At 44.2% G+C, this 22,922-nt stretch overlaps 1 protein-coding gene across 1 annotated transcript in view; it reads left to right on the top strand.

Annotated features, from left to right (window-relative positions):
• LOC140210488 (piezo-type mechanosensitive ion channel component 2-like) overlaps window positions 1-22,922 on the top strand; it is a 201,261-nt gene that overhangs the window by 123,418 nt on the left and 54,921 nt on the right. Inside the window, exons 31-36 of the mRNA XM_072279479.1 lie at window positions 6,575-6,649; window positions 8,352-8,518; window positions 10,993-11,180; window positions 16,076-16,240; window positions 18,776-19,030; window positions 20,991-21,249. Of these exons, the coding sequence (XP_072135580.1) occupies window positions 6,575-6,649; window positions 8,352-8,518; window positions 10,993-11,180; window positions 16,076-16,240; window positions 18,776-19,030; window positions 20,991-21,249 (1,109 nt within the window). The remainder of the gene's footprint in view (window positions 1-6,574; window positions 6,650-8,351; window positions 8,519-10,992; window positions 11,181-16,075; window positions 16,241-18,775; window positions 19,031-20,990; window positions 21,250-22,922) is intronic.

Genomic DNA, 22,922 nt, shown 5'->3' with positions numbered 1-22,922 from the left:
CCGGATATACTTGACCACTGCTACACAGCAGTCAAGGATGCCTACCGTTCCATCCCACGACCTCACTTCGGAAAATCGGACCATCAGGCCATACTCCTCCTCCCGTCTTACAAACAGAAACTGAAGCGGGAGGTCACGGTGTCAAAAGTGGTGTTGCATTGGACGGAGGAAACGGATGAAGTCCTCCGTGACTGCTTTGAATTAGTCGACTGGTTAGTATTCAAGGACTCGGCAGCTAACCTCGATGAGTGTGCCTCAGCTGTCATGGACTTTATCTGGAAATGCACAGAGGACTGTGCGTCTTGCAAGACGATCCGGGTATTCCCTAACCGGAAACCTTGGATGAAGTATGAGTTCAAGTCCCCTTTGAAGGCTAGAGCTGCGGCTTTTAGGTCCGGGGATACCAGTCGCTACACGAAATCCAGGCGTGAACTCCGGAAAGCCATTAAGGGCGCCAAGAGGCAATATCGAGCCAAGTTGGAAGGACTTGGGGATGCCGGTAGACTATGGCAGGGTCTAAATGATATCACTGAGCGCAAAGAAAAGACTGGGAATATCAATAACTGTGGCGCTTCTATTCCTGATGAACTTAACGTATTCTACTCAAGATTCGAACAGAAGAGGAGTGTCCTGCTCCCTCCGGATGAACCGGACCTGGTGGCATCGAGATTCATCGTCACTGTGGAGGACGTTAGAAGGGCCTTCCTGAAGATAAATCCCAGGAAGGCGACGGGCCCAGATGGCGTCCCAAGACGGGTTCTCTGGGCCTGTGCAAGCAAGCCAGCTGGAGTGTTTGCTGGCATTTTCAACTGCTCCTTGCTTCAGTCTAAGATCCCCTCGTGTTTTAAGAAGGCAACGTTAATCCCGGTACCAAAGAAGAGCAAGTGGCATGCCTGAATGACTATCGACTTGTGGCTCTGACATCAATTGCTATGAAGTGCTTCGAGAGATTGGTTATGGCACACATCAACCACAGCCTACCGGTCAACCTCGACGCTTTGCAATTCGCCTACTGGAGCAACAGGTCAACGGCAGATGCCATCTCTCTGGCCCTACATTCCTCCTTAGAACACCTGGAGAATAAAGACGCATATGTAAGGCTCCTTTTCATTGACTACAGCTCTGTCTTTAATACAATCATTCCAAATAAACTGATTCCTAAGCTCTGGAACCTGGGTCTTAGCACTCAGATCTGCAGCTGGATTTTCAACTTCCTCACAGACAGGACCCAGGCTATAAAAGTAGGGGACAAGATCTCTTCTACAATCACTCTGAGCACCGGTGCCCCACAAGGCTGTATACTCAGCCCCCTGCTGTACTCACTGTACACCCATGATTGTGTAGCCAAGTTTCCATTGAACTCAATATATAAGTTTGCTGATGACACAACAATTGTAGGCCGTATCTCGGGTAATGATGAGTTTGAGTACAGAGAGGAAATCAAGAACCTGGTGACATAGTGCGAAGACAATAACCTATCCCTCAACGTCAGCAAGACGAAGGAATTGGTTGTTGACTTCAGAAGGAGTAGTGGACCGCACGACCCCATTTACTTCGGTGGTGCGCAAGTGGAACAGGTCAAAAGCTTTAAGTTCCTTGGGGTCAATATCACAAATGACCTGACTTGGTCTAACCAAGCAGAGTCCACTGCCAAGAAGGCCCACCAGCGCCTTTACTTCCTGAGAAAGCTAAGGAAATTTGGCCTGTCCCCTAAAAAAAAAACATTCTTCTAAGGTGCATCACAACCTGGTATGGAAGTTGTTCTGTCCAAGACAGGAAGAAGCTGCAGAAGATCGTGGACACAGCCCAGCACATCACACAAACCATTCTTCCATCCATGGACTCACTTTACACCGCACGCTGTCAGAGCAGTGCTGCCGGGATAATCAAGGGCACGACCCACCCAACCAACAAACTTTTTGTCTCTCTTCCCTCCGGGAGAAGGCTCAGGAGCTTGAAGACTCGTACGGCCAGATTTGGGAACAGCTTCTTTCCAACTGTGATAAGACTGCTGAACGGATCCTGACCCGGATCTGGGCCGTACCCTCCAAATATCTGGACCTGCCTCTCGGCTTTTTTGCACTACCTTACTTTCCATTTTCTATTTATGATTTATAATTTAAATTTTTAATATTTACTATCAATTTGTACTCCAGGGAGCGGGAAGCACAGAATCAAATATCGCTGTGATGATTGTATGTTCTAGTATCAATTGTTTGGCAACAATAAAGTATAAAGTATAACCTATGAACTCTGGTTGTAGTCCCTAACCCTTATTTACATCTTTCCTGTTGGAAGATGACTAAAACTGCACACAGTACTCCAACGTAGGCCTTAACAATGTCTTACTCAACTTCAACATAACATCCCAATTCCTGTACTCAATACATTGATTTCTGAAGACCAATGTGCCAAAAGCTTTCTTTAAGACCTTGTATACCTGTGATGCCACTTTCAATGAATTATGGACTGGTATTCCCAGATCCTTTTGTTCTACTGCACTCCTCAGTACCAAACCATTCACTGTGTAAGACCTACCCTGGTTGGTCCTACTGAAGTGCAAAATCGCACACAATTGTTTGCATTAAATTCCATCTGCCATTTCTCAGCCCATTTTTCCAGCTGATGCAGATCCCTCTGCAAGCCATGATAGCCTTCGTCACTGTCCACTACACTCCCAATCTTTGTGCCATCAGCGGATCTGCTGATCCAGTTAACCACACTATCATCCAGATCATTGACATAGATGACAAACAACAACTGACCTTATGCTGGCCGGTGGTGTAATGACATCAGCACAGGACTTCAATTCCGGCCGGCTCCTTGCATGCTGTCCACCCATGCTGGGTCGAGCATCGAGCTAGCAACCTGGCCTCATAAAACAGTCAAAATGCTATGGAAACAACTAGAATGCCACCCAATGCCGTCCACAAGACATGAAAAGGAACAACAACAATAACAAACAAAGGACCCAGTACTGATCCCTTTGGCACACCACTAGTCACAGGCCTCTAGACAGAGAGTCAACCATCTACTCCCACTCTCTGGCTTCTTCCACAAAGTCAATGTCTAATCCAATTTACTACCTCATCCTGAATGCTGATGGACAGAACCTTTTTGACCAGCCTCCCATGTGGGACCTTGTCAAGTGCCTTACTAAAGTCCATGTAGACAACATCCACTGCCTTGCCTTCATCCACTTTCCTGGTAACTTCCTCAAAAAATTCTGTAAGTTTGGTTAGACATGACCTACCAGGCATGAAGCCATGCTGACCATCCCTAATCAGTCCACATCTATCCCAATACTTATATATCTGATCCCTTAGAATACCTTACAATAACTTTCCCACTACCAATGTCAGGCTCATCAGCCTATAATTTCCTGGTTTATTTTTAGAGCCTTTCTTAAACAGCAGAACATCAGCAATCCTCCAATCTTCCAGTACCTCACCTGTTGCTAAGAATGTTTTCAATATCTCTGCTAGGGCCATGGCAATTTCTGCGCTTGCCTCCTGAAGAGTCTGACGGAACACCTTGTCAGGCCCTGGGAATTTTCCACCCTAATTTGCCTCAAGACAGCAAACAACTCCTCCTCTGTTATCTGTACAGGGTTCATGAAGTCAATGCTGCTTTGCCTCACTTCTATAGACTTCATGTACGTCTCCTGAGTAAATACAGATGCAGAAAATCCATTTAAGATTTTCCCCATCTCCTTTGGCTCCATGCATGGATTAGCATTCTGATCTAACAGAGGACCAATTTTATCCCTTGCAATCCTTTTGCTCTTAACCTATCTGTAGAATCCTTTAGGATTCTCCTTCATCTTGTCTGCTAGGGTAACCTCATCCCTTCTTTTAACCCTCTTGATTTCTTTCTTGAGTCTTCTCTTGCATTTCTTGTACTGCTTAAGAACCTCATTTGTTTCTACTGCCAATACCTACTAGGCACCTCCTTTTTTTCTTAACCAGAGCCTCAATATCTCTTGAAAGCTAAGGTTCCCTACCTGTTATCTTTACCTTTTATTCTGACAGGCAGATACAAGCTTTGTACTCTCAAAATTTCACTTTTGAAGGCCTCCCACTTCCCAAGTACACCTTTGTCAGAAAACAGCCTATCCCAATACACACATGCCAGATGCTTTCTGACACCATCAAAATCGGCCTTTCTCCAATTTAGAATCTCAATCCATGAACCAGACCTATCCTGTTTCATATTTACTTTGAAACTAATGGCATTATGATCACTAGATGCAAAGCGTTCCCCTACACAAACTTTTATCTCTTGCCCTGTCTCATTCCCTAATAGCATATCAAGTATCACATACTCTCTCATTGGGAATTCTATGTAATGATTAAGGCAGTTTTTGTGAACACATTTGACAAACTCTATCCCTTCTAGTTCTTTTACAGTTTGGGAGTCCCAGCCAATATGTGGAAAGTAAAATAACCTGCTATAACAACATGTTTCTTGCAACTGTCTGTGATTTTTCTACAAATTTGTTCCTCTAAATCCCTCAGACTGTTGGGTGGGCTGTAATATAACTCCATTAACATGGTCATACCTTTCTTATTTCTCAGTTCCACCCATTACCCTCACCAGATGAGTTCTCCAATCTGTCCTGATTCTGAACTGCAGTGACATTTTCCCTGGCTAGTACCACCACCCCTCCCCCTTTAATTCCCCCTGCCCTGTCGCATCTAAAGCAACAATACCCCGGAATACAGAACTGCCAGTCCTGTCCCTCCTGCAGCCAAGTCTCACTAGTTGCTACGATATCATAATTCCAGGTCACACCTGGAGTACTGTGTGCAATTATGGTCTCCGTGCTTCAGGAAAGATATACTGGTTTGCAGTCGGTGCAGAGGAGGTTCACGTGGTTGGTTCCTATGAGGAGAGATTTAATCACTTAGGACTATACTCACTAGAATTCAGAGGAATGATAGGGGATCTTATCTAAAATTATGAAAGGTATATATGAGATAGAAGCAGTAAAGTTGTTTCTACTGATGAGACTAGAGCAAAGGGATACAACCTCAAGGTTCGGGGGAATAGATGTAGGACAGAGATGAGGAGAAACTGATTCTCCTAAAGGGTATGAATCTGTGAAATTCTCTGCAGTAGAAGCTACCTAATTAAGCATATTTAAGACACAGTTAGAAAGATGTTTACATACCAGGGGAATTAAAGGTTATGGGGAAAAGGCAGGTAGGTGGATCTGGGTCACAAAATTACCTCGTATATGCTCCAAAAGTTCCGATCAAGGATCGTTCACCTGAAGCATTAATTCTCTTCTTCTCTACAGATGCTGATTGACCTGTGGTGCATTTCTGTGATTTTCTGATACAAACCATGTTTGTGTTACTACGCTGTTCAGTGCATGGATTTGTCTTTCATTCCAGATCTCTTTACCCTGTTACAATCCCCTTTGCATTGTCCCCAAACCTTACAAGCAATCTGTAGCCAAAATTCCTATTTGTCTGCTCCAGTTAACAGTAGATTGGACTTATTTTGCATGTACTGAGGTAGAGTGACAAACTTTGTTTTGCATGCCATCCATACAGATCATTTCACCTCATCTCTACTTTGAGTTAGTGCAAGGGAAAAGCAAAAGCAAAATGCAGAATAAAGTGCTATAGTTACTGAGAAAGTGTAGTGCAGGCAGACGATAGGGTGCAAGGCCATGACAAGGTGGAAGGTGAGGTCAACAGTCCATCTTACAAGAAGACAGTTTAGATCTTACAGGGAGACTGTTCAATAGTCTTATAACAGCAGGGTAGAAGCTGTCCTTAAATGATCCCCTTGAGGAGCAATGGATTTTGCAGAGGCATTAGTAAAACTGGGATTGTTCCGTGTGCAGCACAGCTATTCAAAAATCAAAGAGCTTTGTTTATTTCTCATTTCAATTCAGGGACAAGTTACTTTGGATGAACTCCCATTATAGGTGCGCAGTAAGATTGTGGCAGTGTTCACATTTGGGGAAGAGGATTTGGCAAATTAACTGACCTCAGTTATTCCACCCACTCTCATTTCTTTCATGGTTTTGTATCTTCTGCCCAATGAGAAGAGGGTGAAGAGAGTACGTCCAGGATGGCTGGGGTCTTTGATTATGCTGGCTCATTTACTAAGGCAGCAAGAAGTTTAGACAAGAGTCACGGATGGAAGGTCATTTCTATCTACGCTTTTCACTGGCATCTAACTGCCCCATGGGGCTCAGTGCCACACAGAGCGAAGAGGCACTGGGCAAACCTTGCCAGGAAGCTACAGACTGTTGAAGAACAGCAGATCTAACTGCAGTAGCAAATTACCAGCAGCACTGTCTGAGATACGAGGGAGAGTGATTATAATGGAAGGGGTGTCAATGTGAATTGTGATTTCTCTAGATAGCAAAACATGGATGTTTATAGGGCTCATCCAGTGAGTGTTATGGGTGGAACTGAGAAATAAGAAAGGTATGACCACATTAATGCCTGTGTGTGTATATGTGTATATATACATGCATATACATACACACATATGTATATATAAAATACGATTTCAAGAGGTCAGAAGCTGTTAATGCCCTTCTGAATTTCAGATGTGAGCAGATTTGATTCAAGCGAAGATGACCTGGATCTCTTGAGCACAGAGGAACTGGATTCTCAGCACCCAGGTCAGTCAATTCAATTGTTAGTCAGGTGCAATACAGATAAATTATACAACCTGATGGGCAGTTTAGCATCAGCACAGGTTAAAAGCTTGGAGAACACCTTGTTTCAATCATGCAAAGGTTCACACCTCCAGTGCCTATGTAACAGGGCTAGAGTGGGCTGACTCACACTCTAACTACCTGTTTAATGGGACTACACTGAACAAACATACACCCTCAGCACCTCCTTGGTTGCTTTAGCCTGGCTTGGAATTGATCATCAGATACCTAACTGTTTCAATCTTCACAACTGAATAGTTCTGTCAGTTGCAGTTATAATCTGATATCTGAGGACGATGCTGCTGAGGTGCTTTTCCGTATCGCAGAACCTTAGAAGTTGGGAAGAAATGAGAGTGAGTAGAACAACTGAGGTCAGTTGGTTTGCCAAATCCCCTTCCCCAGATGTGAATACTTGCCACAACCTCCCTGCACACCTACAGTGGGGACTTCGTACAAGGTAATTGGTCCCAGAATTGGAATAAAAAACAAAGCTTTGATTTTTAAAATATCTGCGTTGCACAGTGAACAATCCGACTTTTACTAATCCCTCTGCAAACCTGTCGCTCATCCAGAGCAGCATTCTGGTAATTGTCTCCTCTGCAGCAGGATACCTTGAATTGGATGCAATACCAGACTGAAACCTCACCAGCGGTTTAGCCTAATCCCCTGTGTTTTCACCCCCCCACCCCAATGTATAAAACCAATGCTCCCCAAAGCTGTTTATAAACAGCTCAATCATCTTACCATGATTTATTCTGGGGGCATCAGCTGTTTCTCAGCACATTAAAATTTGTTTGACTTTGCTCATATTCTTTTCTAATATTCATAACTTCACACCTTGTGTCTTAAATGGTTTTAAAAAGCATATGGTGCATTGGCCTTCATCAACAGTGGGATTTAATTTAGGAGCCGAGAGGTAACGTTGCAGCTATATAGGACGCTGGTCAGACTCCACTTGGAGTACTGTGCTCATTTCTGGTCGCCTCACTACAGGAAGGATGTGGAAACCATAGAAAGAGTGCAGAGGAGATTTACAAGGATGGTGCCTGGATTGGGGAGCATGCCTTATGAGAGTAGGTTCAGTGAACTTGACATTTTTTCCTTGCAGCGATGGATGATGAGAGGTGACCTGATGGATGTGTATAAGATGTTGAAAGGCATTGATCGTGTGGATAGTCAAAGGCTTTTTCCCTGGGCTGAAATGGCTATCATGAGAGGACTAGTTTTAAGGTGCTTGGAAGTAGGTACAGAGAAGATGTCAGGGGTAAGTTTTTTACGCAGAGAGTGGTGAGTGTGTGGAATGGCTGCCGGCGATGGTGGAGGAGGCGGATACGATAGGGTCTTTTAAGAGACTCCTGGACAGGTACATGGAGCTTAGAAAAATAGAGGGCTATGGTAATTTCTAAGATACGGACATGTTCGGCACAGCTTTGTGGGCCGAAGGGCCTGTATTGTGCTGTAGGTTTGTCTATGTTCCTACTATGTATCTACCTGTGTTGCTACGTTTCCAGGCTTTATGTCACCTGAACACTTTGAAATATGCCCTTTATACTCATGTTTATTATAGTTTTGAGAGAGCTTGTGAATCTCCCAATAATCCAAATGCTTGTGTTCCACTCTCACCATTTCTTGGTCTCTCACACATTCATATCTTTACTCTTTCCAGATAACCTCATCAGAAGAGGTGTCAACATCGCGACCTTCACCTGGATGTTTATTCAAGCACTGGTTGACGGTTTGATTGAATTACTTAACACCATCTCCAAAGATAACATTGATATCTCCACCGTGCTGAGGATAGAACGATCCATTCTAAGAAGAGAATTGAAACAGGTACCCGGTATATGTAACCCATGGGCTCTCTCTCAGAAGGGATGCATCTGTTTTTTAATGTAAAAACAGAAAATGCTGGAAATACAGGCTGCAACTGTGGGACGGGAAACAGCAATGTACCAGGCTGAAAACCCTTTGTCAGAACTGGGAAGGAGGCAAACAATGAACTACAGGGAAGCTCGTGTTGGTGAGGGATGTCTCTGATAGATTAAAACAAGGCTGACCATGGGGATAAGCCGTAAACAAGGTTACCTGGTTAATGAGCGAATGGGAGTGATCAGAGAACATCAACTAAAGAAGGCAGGAACTGCAAATCGAAAAGCATAGAACATAGAACAGTACAACACAGTACAGGCCCTTCGGCCCACAATGTTGAAGCAATGTTGCCTGGCAAATCAGACTGGCCATGCCCTCCACTCCAAAAGAAGCAATCTGAGCCAACATCACAGACAGAGAAATCAAGTTATCTGAAGTTGTAAAATTCAATATTGAGTCCAGATTTGGGAACAGCTCCTTTCCAACTGTGATAAGACTGCTGAACGGATCCTGACCCGGATCTGGGCCGTACCCTCCAAATATCTGGACCTGCCTCTCGGTTTTTTTGCACTACCTTACTTCCCATTTTTCTATTTTCTATTTATGATTTATAATTTAATTTTTTAATATTTACTAATTTTAACTATTTTTAATATTTGTAATCCAGGGAGTGTGAACCGCAGAATCAAATTATCGCTGTGATGGTTGTATGTTCTAGTACCAATTGTTTGGCGAAAATGAAGTATAACGAAGGTCTCAGTGTGCCCAGGCTGAAGTCGAGGTGCTGTTCCTCGAGCTTGCTTTGGACCCCATTGCTACTGGTTACATTGAACTTAATGTGTTCCTTCGTTATCGATGGAATGGAATTGTAATTTCCCTGGCCTTGATATGCAACAAAATATTGCCAATGGTAATGTTCTCCAGCTTTGTGTTGTAACTCTAATTCCATCCTGCATTAATAACAGAAGTCAGCCTCAATAGTCTCACATGATCCTGCCCAGCTCCAGCTGACCTAAGTGGGACTATAGTGCACGAGCTTACTTTCCTGATACCCACTTTTTAAAAAAAAAAGCAGCAAGTAACGATGAAGTAAACACAGAGCATTCAACGGTACGGCACAGGATCAGGCCCTTCAGCCCACAATGTCCATGCCCACCACAATGCCAGTATAAACTAATCCCATCTGCCTGCACATGATCCGTAATCCCTCCGTTCTCTTCATGTTCATGTGCCTGGCCAAATGCCTCTGTTGCTATTGAATCTAGTTCCATCACCTACTCTGGCAGTATCTACCAATCTCTGTTTTTAAAAAACACCTTGCCTCGTCCCTCAGCTTAAGGCTGTGCTCTTTAGTATTTGGCATTTCCAAGTATATCTATCCTATCTTGTCCCTCAGCCTTGGACAGACAACAGGGCTTCACTGCAGGATGAGCTCAACCCCTTCTATGCTGGCTTTGACCATCAACACTCGCGCACCTCAAGGGCATCAAGGGATATGGCGAGAAGGCAGGTGTACAGGGTTGAGTGGGATCCAGGATCAGCCATGATGGAATGGCGGAGCAGACTCAATGGGCTGAATGGCCTAAATTGGCTCCTATGTCTTATAGTCACTGCTCTGCTGTCTGTACACCCACGACTGTGTGGCTAGGCACAGCTCAAATGCCATCTCTAAATTCGCAAATGACTCCCATATTGTTGACAGAATTTCAGATGGTAACCAGGGTACGTACAGAAGCGAGAATGATTAGTTGGCTAAGTGGTGTTGCAACAACAGTCCTGCACTCAGTGTCAGGAACACCAAGGAATTGATTTTGGACTTCAGGACCATCTGATATGGAGGGGCCACTGCACGGGATCAGTTAAAGGTTTCAGAAAGTTGGAAACTCAACCAGTCTGTCATGGGCACTAGCCTCCCAAGTGTTGAGGACAGCTTCAAAAGGCACTACCTCAAAAAGGAGGCATCTGTCATTAAGGGCCCCACCACCACCCAGGACATGCCCTCTTCTCATTGCTACCGCCAAGGAGGAGGTACAGGAGCCTGAAAATACACTGAACGTTTCAGGAGCAGCTCCTTCCCTCCGCCATCAGAATTCTGAATGTATAATGAATCCATGAACACACCTCACTACTTTTCCCACTCCTCTTACACTACTTATTTAATTTAATTTTTTGTATACTTTTATTGTAATCTCTAGTTTTTTTATTATGTATTGCAAACACATTTGATGACATATGTCAGTGATATTAGACACGATTCTGGTCTTTGCACCTTTGCACTCTCCCCAGGACATGTTAGGAAACCAGCAGTTTAATCAGCAAAGTGTACTTTGGAAAAAAGGGTAAAGGCATGAAGAAAAATAGAGTAGGAACTCTATCAGCAGTATTTCAGTAAAGCAGAGAGTCTTTTCTTGGTAATGAAACATTTCCTTTTCACTCAGGGAAAGGTTCCAGACCAGGACAGTATCCATCGCTTTTACAATGCCAAACTGAAAAACCAAGCATCCTGCAGCTCTGACAGAGACTGGACACAGAACAGGACGATGGAGAGAGGGAGAACGGCGGCATCAGGTTTCCGGAAACTGGCCAGTATTAATTCCATGCTCTCCAGGGACAGCAGTGTGTCAAGGTAAGGAAGGAGATGCTGCTGGAAACACTCAGCAAATCAGGCAGCATCTGAAGAGAGAGAAACGGTCAGCATCTTAGGTTGGGACCCTTCATCAGAACTGTGAAGGATTTAGGTGGCAAAGGAGGTGGGGGGGGGTAAGGGAATATCTCTGAAAGGGTGAGACCAAATGAGTCAATGGGGCAGTTAATTATTTGTTATGAACAATGAAGCTCCTTTGCGTTATGTCCTTTAAGTCTGTGAGACATGCATAGCTGGCTAATCTGTATAAAACTGAACAAAAATGACAGCTGGCAGAAATGGCCAGTTCAGTGTCCAAGTTAATATAGTGGATATGCGTCTAGTTCAGTTTGGCTCCAGGTCACAATGGACAAAGAATACTGTGGGAATGGAAATGGGCTCTGTGCCTCTATGTTAAATGTGTTTGCAACTCTTACTGACCAGATTGAGGGCCCAGTGTTTAATTGACCTTTCCTTCCATGGCTAGCTTATGCTGGGCATTGATAGGCCTGATTGGAATTTCAAACAATTTGTCGATCACTTGAAACATCTGTACAAAATGTGTGGATGAATGTTTTAGAAAGAAAAAAAAAATAGAAAACATATAGCACAATACAGGCCCTTCGGCCCACAAAGCTGTGCTGAACATGTCCCTACCTTAGGACTACCTAGGCTTTACCCATACCCCTCTATTTTTCTAAGCTCCATCCAGGAGTCTCTTTAAAGACCCTATTGTTTCCATCTCCACCGCCGCAGCCGGCAGCTCACTCCGCACACTCATCACTGTCTGTGTAAAAAAAAAAAAAAAAAAAACAAACTTACTCCTGACAACTCCTCTGTACCTACTTCCAAGCACCTTAAAACTATGCCCTCTAGTGCTAGCCAATTCAGCCCTGGGGGAAAGCCTCTGACTATCCACATGATCAATGCCTCTCATTATTTTGTACACCTCTATCAAATCACCTCTCATCCTCCGTCACTCCAAGGAGAAAAGGCTGAGTTCACTCAACCTGTTCTCATAAGGCATGCTCCCCAATCGAGGCAATATTGTTGTAAATCTTCTCTGCACACTTTATGGTTTCCACATCCTTCCTGTAGTGACGCGACCAGAACTGAGCACAGTACTCCAAGTGGGGTCTAACCAGGGTCCTATGTAGCTGCAACATTACCTCTCGGCTCTTAAACTCAATCCCATGATTGATGAAGGCCAATGCACCGTATGCCTTCTTAACCACGGAGTCAACCTGCGCAGCAGCTTTGAGTGCCCTGTGGACTCAGACCCCAAGATCCCTCTGATCCTCCACATTGCCAAGAGTCTTACCATTAATACTATATTCTGCCATCATATTTGACCTAACCAAATAGATCACCTGACACTTATCTAGGTTGAACTCCAACTGCCACTTCTCAGCTCAGTTTTGCATGCTATCAATGTCCCGTTGTAACCTCTGACAGCCCTCCACACTGTCCACAACACACCCAACCTTTGTGTCATCAGCACCCTCCACTTCCTCATCCAAGTCATTTATAAAAATCACAAAGAGTAGGAGTCCCAGAACAGATCCCTGAAGCACACCACTAGTCACCGAATATGACCCATCCACAACCACTCTTTGCCTTCTGTGGGCAAGCCATTTCTGGATCCACAAAGCAATGTCCCCTTGGATCCCATGCCTCCTACTTTCTCAATAAGCCTTGCATGGAATACCCTATCAAATGCCTTGCTAAAACCCATATACACTGCATCTACTGCTCTACCGTCATCAATGTGCTTAGTCACATCTTCAAAAAATTCAATCAGGCTCATAAGGCACGACCTGCCTTTGACAGAGCCATGCTGACTATTGCTAATCATATTATGCCTCTCCAAATGTTCATAAATCCTGCCTCTCAGGATCTTCTCCATCAACTTACCAACCACTGAAGTAAGACACACTGGCCTATGATTTCCTGGGATATCTCTACTCCCTTTCTTGAATAAGAGAACAACATCCACAACCCTCCATTGAGGATGCAAAGATCATTGCCAGATGCTCAGCAATCTCCTCCCTCACTTCCCACAGTAACCTGGGGTACATCCCATCTGGTCCTGGTGACTTATCCAACTTAATGCTTTCCAAAAGCTCCAGCACATCCTCTTTCTTAATATCTGCATTCTCGAGCTTTTCAGTCCACTGCAAGTCATCCCTACAATCACCAAGATCGTTTTCCGTAGTGAGTACTAAAGCAAAGTATTCATTAATTACCTCTGCTATTTCCTCCGGTTCCATAAACACTTTTCCATTGTCACACTTGATTGGTCCTATTCTCTCAGATCTTATCCTCTTGCTCTTCACATACTTGTAGAATGCCTTGGGGTTTTCCTTAATTCTCTCCGCCAAGGCCTTCTCATGGCCCCTTCTGGCTCTTCTCATTTCATTCTTAAGCTCCTTCCTGCTAGCCTTATAATCTTCTAGATTCATATCATTACCTAGTTTTTGGAACCTTTCGTAAGCTCTTCTTCTCTTCTTGACTAGATTTACAACAGCTTTTGTGCACCACGAATCTTGTACCTTACCATCCTTTCCATGTCTCATTGGAACGTACCTACTCAGAACTCCATGCAAATCACCCCTGAACATTTGCCACATTTCTTCTGTACGTTTCCCTGAGAACATCTGTTTCCAATTTATGCTTCCAAGTTCCTGCCTGATAGCCGCATAGTTCCCCTTACCCCAATTAAACGCTTTCCGAAATTATCTGTTCCTATCCCTCTCCAGTGCTATGGTAAAGGAGATAGAATTGTGATCACTATCTCCAAAATGCTCTCACACTGAGAGATCTGACACCTGATCAGGTTGATTTCCCAACACCTCTCCTCTTGTAGGCTTATCTACATATCGTGTTATGCAGTAGATGCAGTAGTTAGAAACAGAGAGGAGGGTAGAGACAGACAGAGGGGCAGAGGGAGGCATAGGGGGAGAAAAGGGGGGTCAGAGATGGACAGAGAGGGTGTCAGTGACGTACAGAGAGGGGGTCAGAGACAGATGGAAGGGGGTCAGAGATGGACAGAGAAGGGGTCAGAAACAGACAGGGAGGGCGGAGACGGACAGAGAGAGGGTTTCAGAGATGGACAGAGGGGGGTCAGAGAGAGAGAAGGGTTCAGAGACAGACAGAGGGAGGGTGGGGACAGAGAGGGGTCAGATATGGACAGAGAGGGTTGGAGACAGAGAGAGGACGGAGATGGTGAGAGAGAGGACAGAGAGAGAAGGGATCAGAGACGGACAGAGAGGGGCTTCAAGGATGTCTGGGGGAGAAAATCAATTCTCACCCCTTCACTTGCTGGTTGAAACTGGTTTCTATTTCACCATTGTACCTGGAATTTAAAGCACTCCTTCCTGTCTCTGTGACTTCCACCACCTTTTAATGCTGTTCAAGTAATGACCTCTTGGCATACTGACTCGCCACCTCCACGGCTGGCAGCCATGCATTCAGCTACTGTGGTCCTGTGTTCTGGAATTCCCTCCCTAAACCTCTCTCTATCTCACCGCTTAAGCCTATCCTGTGACACTGGTGCCTGTCTTACCTTCCCAATTGTGGCTCAGTCTCACTGTTGGGTTGTGTTCCCGTACAACTCAAGCGATGTTTTATTAGACTGAGGGCGCTAGGTAATTATTTCTGTTTGCTTTCATGGGTTCTTTACAACCATTTCTTTTGCTGGTACTAGACTGTTGTCAGGTGGAAGAATCAGCTGATCTAAGTGAATATGAACACTGGTGGAATATTCTTGATTCCCAAATCATCAAGTGGGGCCACTGTGAAATAAGAATGCTCAACTCCTCTTTGTTGATATCACAGATGGACAACTGATGCAGACTGACAGATCGGGTTACATGAGGCTGCAGAATTCAATATTGGATCCAGAAGGCTGCAATATGCCCAGACTGAGATGACAGGCTGTTCCTCAAGTTTGCTTTGGGCTCCATTGCAACAGTCCAGTTGCTATTACAACAGCAAATTATGTTTAATTTAATATACTCCTTAATACACACAGTGCTTCTGTTTATAACCAATAGACGCTCACATTGATTGTTGAGAAGGTGTAAATGCTAAGCTGTAAGTCTCCTAACCCAGTGTGCCTAGATTATCTGACTCAAAGAAACTGAAAGCCAAAATAAAAAGAGAAAATGCTGGAAAGACTGAGCAGGTCAAGCAGCATCTGTGGACAGAGGAACAGGGATAACATGTCAGGTCAAAGACCCTGTAGCAGCAAATCCCCTTGCTGGGTAACAGGTAGTCTTATCAATTAGGTAAAGGAAGATGTAGCTGCTGTTTTTAATTGGATGTTCATGGTCTTCGGCTGCTGTCGCCCATCCGCTTCAAGTTTTGTGCATTCAGTGATGCTCTTCTGCACACCACTGTTGTAATGTCTGGTTATTTGAGTTACTGTCACCTTCCTGTCAGCTTGAATCAGTCTGGCAATTCTCCTCTGACCTCTCATTAACATGGCATTTTCACTCACAGAACTGCAGCTCACTGGATGTTTTTTGTTTCCTACACCATTCTCTGTAAACTCTGCAGGGGTCCCCAACCTGGATCATGGACCCCTTGGTTAATGGTAGGGGTCCACAGCATAGAAAAGGTTGGGAACTCCTGCTCTGGAGACTGTTGTGTGTTAAATTCTCAGGAGATCAGCATTTTTTGAGATACTCACACCCAGCCCGTACGGCAGCAACAATCGTTCCACAGTCAAAGTCACTTAGATCACACTTCTTCCCCGTTCTGGTGTTTGGTCTGAACTTTATGCATTGAGTTGCTACCACATGATTGGTAAGTTAGATATTAGCATTAATGAGCAGGTGTTCCGGTGTTGCTAATGAAGTGACCGCGGCGTGTATTTCTTCTTTGTGTTTCCACAGCTGTAACACTGAAGTCACTACACTGGGCTCCAGACAGCCGACCTGCGATAATGTAGATGAGACTGAGGAGCCCATCACTGAGGTCCCAAGGCCCAGCAGTTACAGTAGGCGGACACTGCAGAAGATGCCCCAGATTGACATGTCCTTGGACAGTGAGATTTTGAGGTAAATCATGATGTGTTCTTTCCATGATTCACTAGTCCATTTTAGCTTGGCAGCTGTGGGCTAGCTGGTGACTGACAATGCATTCATGATCATTCTGCGCATTCCTCAGGGGCTTCTAATACAATACCTTATGAAACAGGGCGGATGGTTGTGTTAAAGATATCACACAGAGACAAACAACCATTTACTGGCATTCATTCTAGACCAGGAACAAATTCACTTCAACACCTTGATGTCCATTATGGAATGAACAGTAGATAGGATGATCATTCTGGGTTTCTACATTTTAATACAATATAAAGCACAGAAATAATACTACTTACAAGGGAGGACTGAGGGCTCCTGACACAGTAGATGTGGAGAGGAGCTTGTGGGAGAATCTAGAAGTAGGAACTACTGTTTGAAAGTAAGGAGTTGTCCAGCTAAGACAGAGATGGGATGACTTACTTTTTCTCTCAGAGACCTGTCAGTCTTTGGAGCTCTCTTGCTCAGAGGGTGGTGAAAGCAGAGTGTGCGAACATTTTTCAGACAGATCTAAATAGACTCTTGATAAGCAGAGTGAAAAGTTATCAGGGGTTAGGTGGGAATGCAGATATCAGGTCAATGCGTAATGAAGTCAAGGGACTAGCCTACTCCAGTTCATAATTCACACGTATGTCTACATTTATAAATGCACATTACAGCCTGTCAGGTTGTTTCCTGATTGCACAGAGATCTGTGCCTTGGTGCCCGACTGCACCTTGATACTGTGGTAAGGGTAACGTTCCAGAATGACCCCATTGGAGATGCCGGTGCTGCTAAATTTGATTGTATTATATGGCAGTTCACTGAACATCAGAGAACTGGTGGAAGGCTTTGTCCCCCTGCTTACCAATGTTTCCATAGATTTCAGCAGAGCCACTTACACACACTTTACCAGCCAACCGGTGCACAGCGTTCCCTCCCCTTTCAGCCATACTACAGGACGAGGAGTCAGAGCGTGAAGGTTGGGGGAGGGGAGGAAGAACCACAAGGTGAAAGGTGAAACTGGGAGGGTGGGAGGAGGTATGGTAAAGAGCTGGGAAGTTGATTGGTGAAAGAGATACAGGGCTGGAGAAGGGAGAATCTAATAGGAGAGGACAAAAGGCCATGGGCGAAAGAAAAAGGGGGAGAAGCACCAGAGGAAGGGGGTGGGCAGGCAAGGAGATAAGGTGAAAGAGGGAAAAGGGGCTGGGGATTAGAGAAAGGGGGGCCATTACCGGAAGTTTGAGAAATCAATGTTCATGCCATCAGGTTGGAGGCTACCTAGACCGAATATAAGGTGATGTTCCTCCAACCTGCACCTGGCCTCATTGCGTCAGTAGAGGCGGTCATGAACTGACATGTTGGAATGAGGAAGGGAAGTGGAATGAAAAGGGATGGCCACTGGAAGATCCCGCTTTTTCTGGCGACGGGGCTTGGGTGCTTGGTGAAGCGGTCTCCCAATTTACGTCGGGTCGCACCGATATGCAAGAAGCCACACTGGGAGCACAGGATGCAATAGATGACCCCAACAGACTCTCAGTGAAGTGACGCCTCACCTGGAAGGACTGTTTGGGGCCCTGAACGGTAGTGAGGGAGGTGGTATAGGGACAGGTGTAGCACCTGTTCTGCTTGCAAGGATAAGTGCTAGGAAGGAGATCAGTAGGGAGGGATGAATGACAGGGGAATCGCGTAGGGAGCATCCCCTGCAGAATGCAGAAAGTGTTGGAGGGGGAGGGTGGTAGGGAAAGATGTGTTTCAGTTGCAGAGACATAGAGCCATAAAGATGTATAGAATAAAATCAGGCTCTTTGACCTGATTTCATTTGTGCTGACCAAGTTGCCTAAGTAAGCCAGACCCATTTATCTGGCCCATATCCCTCAAAACCTTTTCTACCATGTAGCTGTCCAAATACCTTTTAAATATAATAGCTGTGTTACCACTCCTCATATACTGACCATCTTCTATGTGACAGAATTGTTCCTCTGATTCCTTTTAAATCCTTAACCTCTCACTCTAAACCTATGTTTTTTTTTTACTATTGATTCCCTTTCCCTGAGGAAAACACTTTGGCTATTCAGCTTACCTATGCCCCTCGTGATTTTATAAACCCCTATGAGGTCACCCCCTCAGCCTCCTAAACTCAAGAGAAAAAGAGTCCTAGCCTATCCAGCCTGACCTTATAATCCAAGCCCTCTACTCCTGGTAACATCCTTGTTAAAGCTTTTTTTGCACCCTCTCTAGTTTAATAACATCCTTCCTATCGCAGGCTGACCAGGATTGTATGTAGAACTCCAAACGTAGCCTTACCAGCATCTAGTGCAACTGTAACAAGAAGTCCCAACTCCTGTGCACAGAATTCTGATTGATGAAGGCCATTGTGCCAAATGTCACATTCACCAACCTATCTACTTCCAACACCACTTTCAGGGAACGATGTATCTGCAACCCCTGGGTCTTCCTCTATCATCGTATGCAGACTTTGAATATTTTATTTCTCTCTCTCTCTCTTATGAAATGAATTTTCTTTCCTAGTGCACCAGCCCAGTCTGTCTTGCTACATTCACAGCAGGGAACCATAGAGGAAGAAGAAGGTGAAGACATTGCCGAAGGCTGCATAACTCTGTGTTCTCACAAATCTGATATCCCGCCTGGCTACAACACCGTAGTAGGCAGCCTCTCTGAGGAGAACTTGTACTCAGAGCCTGAAGAGCAGAAATTGAAAACAGGCCAAGGAACTCTTGACTATCAGAGCCGTCTCCTAACAGCAAGTGATCTGATGCTGAACAAGTGAGAAATGACTCTTCTATTGTTAACAATTACTAGCTGATTTCCCACGGTGTGTGGGAGGGGCAGCATGAAAACGAAGTGAGGATTGGGATTGGATTCAAGCATTTTAAAGGGAGGAGGAGATGGATGAAGATATGAAGCAGAGAGTGAAAATAAGGGATGGAGAAGATGGAACAGCTGAAGAGGAGGGAAAAGGGAAGAGGATGTGAATTGTGTTGGAAAGTCAGGAGGATGCAGATAGCAGGTGGACAAGTAGATGGGCTCGGAAATAGAAACAGAGCTGGTGAGGTTTTAAGATTGTGATTCAAAGTGAGTTTATTCTTGCAGCTGTAACCCCAAAGTAAGATATCCTTAATCAAGACAAAAGGTCAGAGCATATGGGATCCTAGGCAGGTTGGCAAATTAGATCCAAAGTTGGCTTGTAGTAGAGGACAAGAAGGTAATGTTGGAAGGTTGCTTTTGTGATTTGAAGCCTGTGACTAGTGGTGTACCACAGGGTTCAGTGCTGGGCTCCATCCTGTTTATAATATATATTAGCAATTTAGATGTGAATGTAGGAGGTCTGACTGGTAGGTTTGAAGCTGACACAAAAATCATGGCTGTTGTGTACAGTCAGGAGGTTTATCTCAGGCTACAGAAGGATATCGATTGGCTAATGAAAGTAGGACGTACACAATGAGTGGTAAGGCTGGAGTATTGAGGAAGAAAGGCACCTTGGTGTACAGTCAGAAGATCCCTGAAGGTGGCAGCCTAGGTAGATAGGATGTTGAAGAAGGCATACCAGTATCAGATGGGCAAAGGGAACAGAAGGAGGAGGTTATTATACATCTTCATAAAAGTATGGTGAAACCACATCTGGAATATTGTTTGTATGTTTGTTTGCCACAGTATAGAAAGCACTCTGGAGAGGATGCCAAGGAGGTTCACCAGAATATTGTCTGGGATGGGCGTGATTCGGTCATGAGGAGAAATTAGATAGGCTGGGTTTGTGTTCTTTGGAGAAAGGGAGACTGAGAGAAGACCAGGTAATGATGTACAAAAGTATGAGGGGCAGAGATGGGCTAGATTGTAATAAAACTTTGCTCAGAGCAGGTGCCAGTGGGCATAGGTTTAAGTTACAGAGTAAAGGGTTCAGCAAGGATAAAAGGAAGATGTTTTTCACCCAAAGAATGTTTAGGGTTGGAATACATTGCCTGAAAAGGCTCTGGGGGCCGGGACTCAAAAGAGAATTTAGTAATTACATTAAGGAGCACATGAAACGTCAAGGCACAGAAAGACCATGTGCTGAGAAATGGCTTTGTAAAGATGGGGTACTTGGTGGTCAGCATGGACATGGTGGGCTGAAGGGCCGGCTTCTGCACTGTAGGACTATGAAATGTTTTAGCATTACTTGCAAATTCATGAATTTTGCACTAAAATCAAGTTTTGGAGGACTGTCATTTTGGATCTGGTGACTAAATATCTGTTTTGACTTTACCTCTGTATGCCTGTCCAGAAGCAGGTAATATTTGTTAGATGTGTACAATTAAAGAGCTTGCTTCAGCGCCCACTTCCAGTTAGCTTTCCCAATGTAATTCCCATGTCTATGAGTCCAACATAAATGCTCATCAAAAATAATTATGTTGTAATTAACTCCTGGGGAGTAAATGCATCAGGAGGGCACACTCACAGCATGACAGCTCTTATAAGCAGTTCCATTACAGATTGGGACAGAATTGTCTAAAGGAATTATAATAATGGCAGACTGGGTGAGCTGGAATTAAAAATGAGCTTCATAAATAATGTATACCTCTCCTTCTGTTCCAATCTTTATTCCCACCACTTGAAGATTATTATGTTTACATTATCCATTTAATATGGCCACATGTATTATGTTTCATGGCAGAAAATTGGCTGTCCTGTATTTTACTCATGTCTAAGTCAACCATCTTTTGTTGCCAAACTTTCTGTCCTCTTCCAGAATGTTCCATGATACTGAGCTGGAGGAGTCGGATAAATTCTACAGTAACTTGCCTTGCCTCTTGAAGCTTCTGTTTGCCTTGTACAACACCATGATGTCGCAGTCAGACATGCTGTGCTACTTTGTCATAATCCTCAACCACATGGTCTCTGCCTCGTTGCTCACCTTGGTTCTCCCCATCCTTGTCTTTCTCTGGGCAATGCTCTCCATGCCAAGGCCGAAGAAACGGTTCTGGATGTTTGCCATCCTGTACACTGAGGTACGAAGAGAAAAACTGAAACACTCGCACGTGACTTTGGCTGCTGTATCTGGGCGTTCACCCCGGCAGGAGAAAACATTCAACACTGATCGGTCACATATCATTAAAATCACAATAGAGAAGATGCAGGAAAAATCTGATACTTGGGGTAAAAAATAACTTCAGTGGCCATAAAAATACAATCATCATGAAAAGGTGTTCAGGGGAAACATCTTTAATCAGCTACTAGTTATGCATGGAATCCTTACTAAATAATGCACTTAAGCAGAAGCTGCCTAAGAATTAGAGGAAGTGAGGAATAGAGGAAATTCCCACTGGGTTCTGTGAAGCAGACTAACAGGAGACTTCAGCTCATCAGTTTGCATTAGGTTCTGGATTACTGTGTAATCCAGATGTACAAACGGATTTATTCTTATCAAAGTGTTTGATGAAGAGGTCAAATATATTGTTTTGGAACATGCCGCAAGACTCAAATGGATTGTGCCTTAAATCACAGAGGAAATGATATTGGCAAAGGAGGAGCAAGGGAAAGATGAGTACTGAATGTCCCATCCTTCAGTGAAAATAGTTCTTTATCCCTCCACTGTCTCTGAATTGGGGAACTGACATCTAGTGCTGGATGAGCTGAAATTTCTTCCTAATGACCTTTGAGAGTATTAGGGTTAAGACATTGGTTAGACCACTCCTGTAGTATCATGTGTAATTCTAGAGAGAGCACAGAGGAGAGCCTCTGGGATTTGGAGCATTTCAGTATAAGAGGAGACTGGACAGGTTGGGATTGTTCTCCTGGAGCAAAGGGAGGTGAGGGGTGACCTTACAGTGTTTGTACATGATCACATGGGGGATAGATAGGACAGATCGCAAGAATAATTTTCCCATGGTGGAGCTATTTAAGACAAGGGGTTATAAGCTTAATGTGAGAAGCTTGATGTTTAGAGGGGATCTGGGGGGGAGGGGTCGCATTTTCACAGAGAATGGTTGGAATTTTGAATGCAGTGTTTGAAAGGCAATGATACACCCATGACACTTGAGAAACATCTAGAAAAGGACTTGAATTGCCAAGGTATAGATGACCATGGACAAAATAATGAGACTAGTGTAGATAAATACAATGGTAGGCAGAGGCATGGTAGGGCGGCATATCTGTTTCTGTGCAGTATAATTCAATGGCTAGATCCTTTGCCATCAGTCATCAAACTCCTTGCTTTCATTACAGACTCCAATCTTCTTCCTAGAAGTTTATTGTGATTATGTTAAATTCTGGTATCCTATTTGATCCCCAAATGAGATTCAAACCATGAACTACGATCACTAAGAACCACTATCCACACTTCAGTAACACTACAACTGTGTTTCAGCTCATCTGCTGACAAAACTGACCCTCATCGCTTCTCACTTCCAGTGTTAACCCTTAAAATGCACTGCCATCTCTAGTCTCAAGGTCAACTGAAACTCTGTTGATCCATTTCTAACCTGTGCTGTCTCCTTCAGTGTTATCCCGATGCTCAGAGAACTCTGGCTCCCAGTCTAAAAAAAAAATTTTTTAAATTCTCCTCACCTGTTTTCAAATCCCTCCATGATTTCTCCATTTCTCTAGCCCCGCACATCCCCAAAATCTGTGGGAAGTTCAATTATAACCTCTTGATCATTCTGAGGTTCAAAGCTCCACCTTG

This window comes from Mobula birostris, chromosome 2 (genome assembly GCF_030028105.1).
Source record: "Mobula birostris isolate sMobBir1 chromosome 2, sMobBir1.hap1, whole genome shotgun sequence".
Taxonomy (NCBI): domain Eukaryota; kingdom Metazoa; phylum Chordata; class Chondrichthyes; order Myliobatiformes; family Myliobatidae; genus Mobula; species Mobula birostris.
Note: the sequence above shows the minus strand (reverse complement) of the source record. Positions and strands in the feature narration are given on the sequence as shown.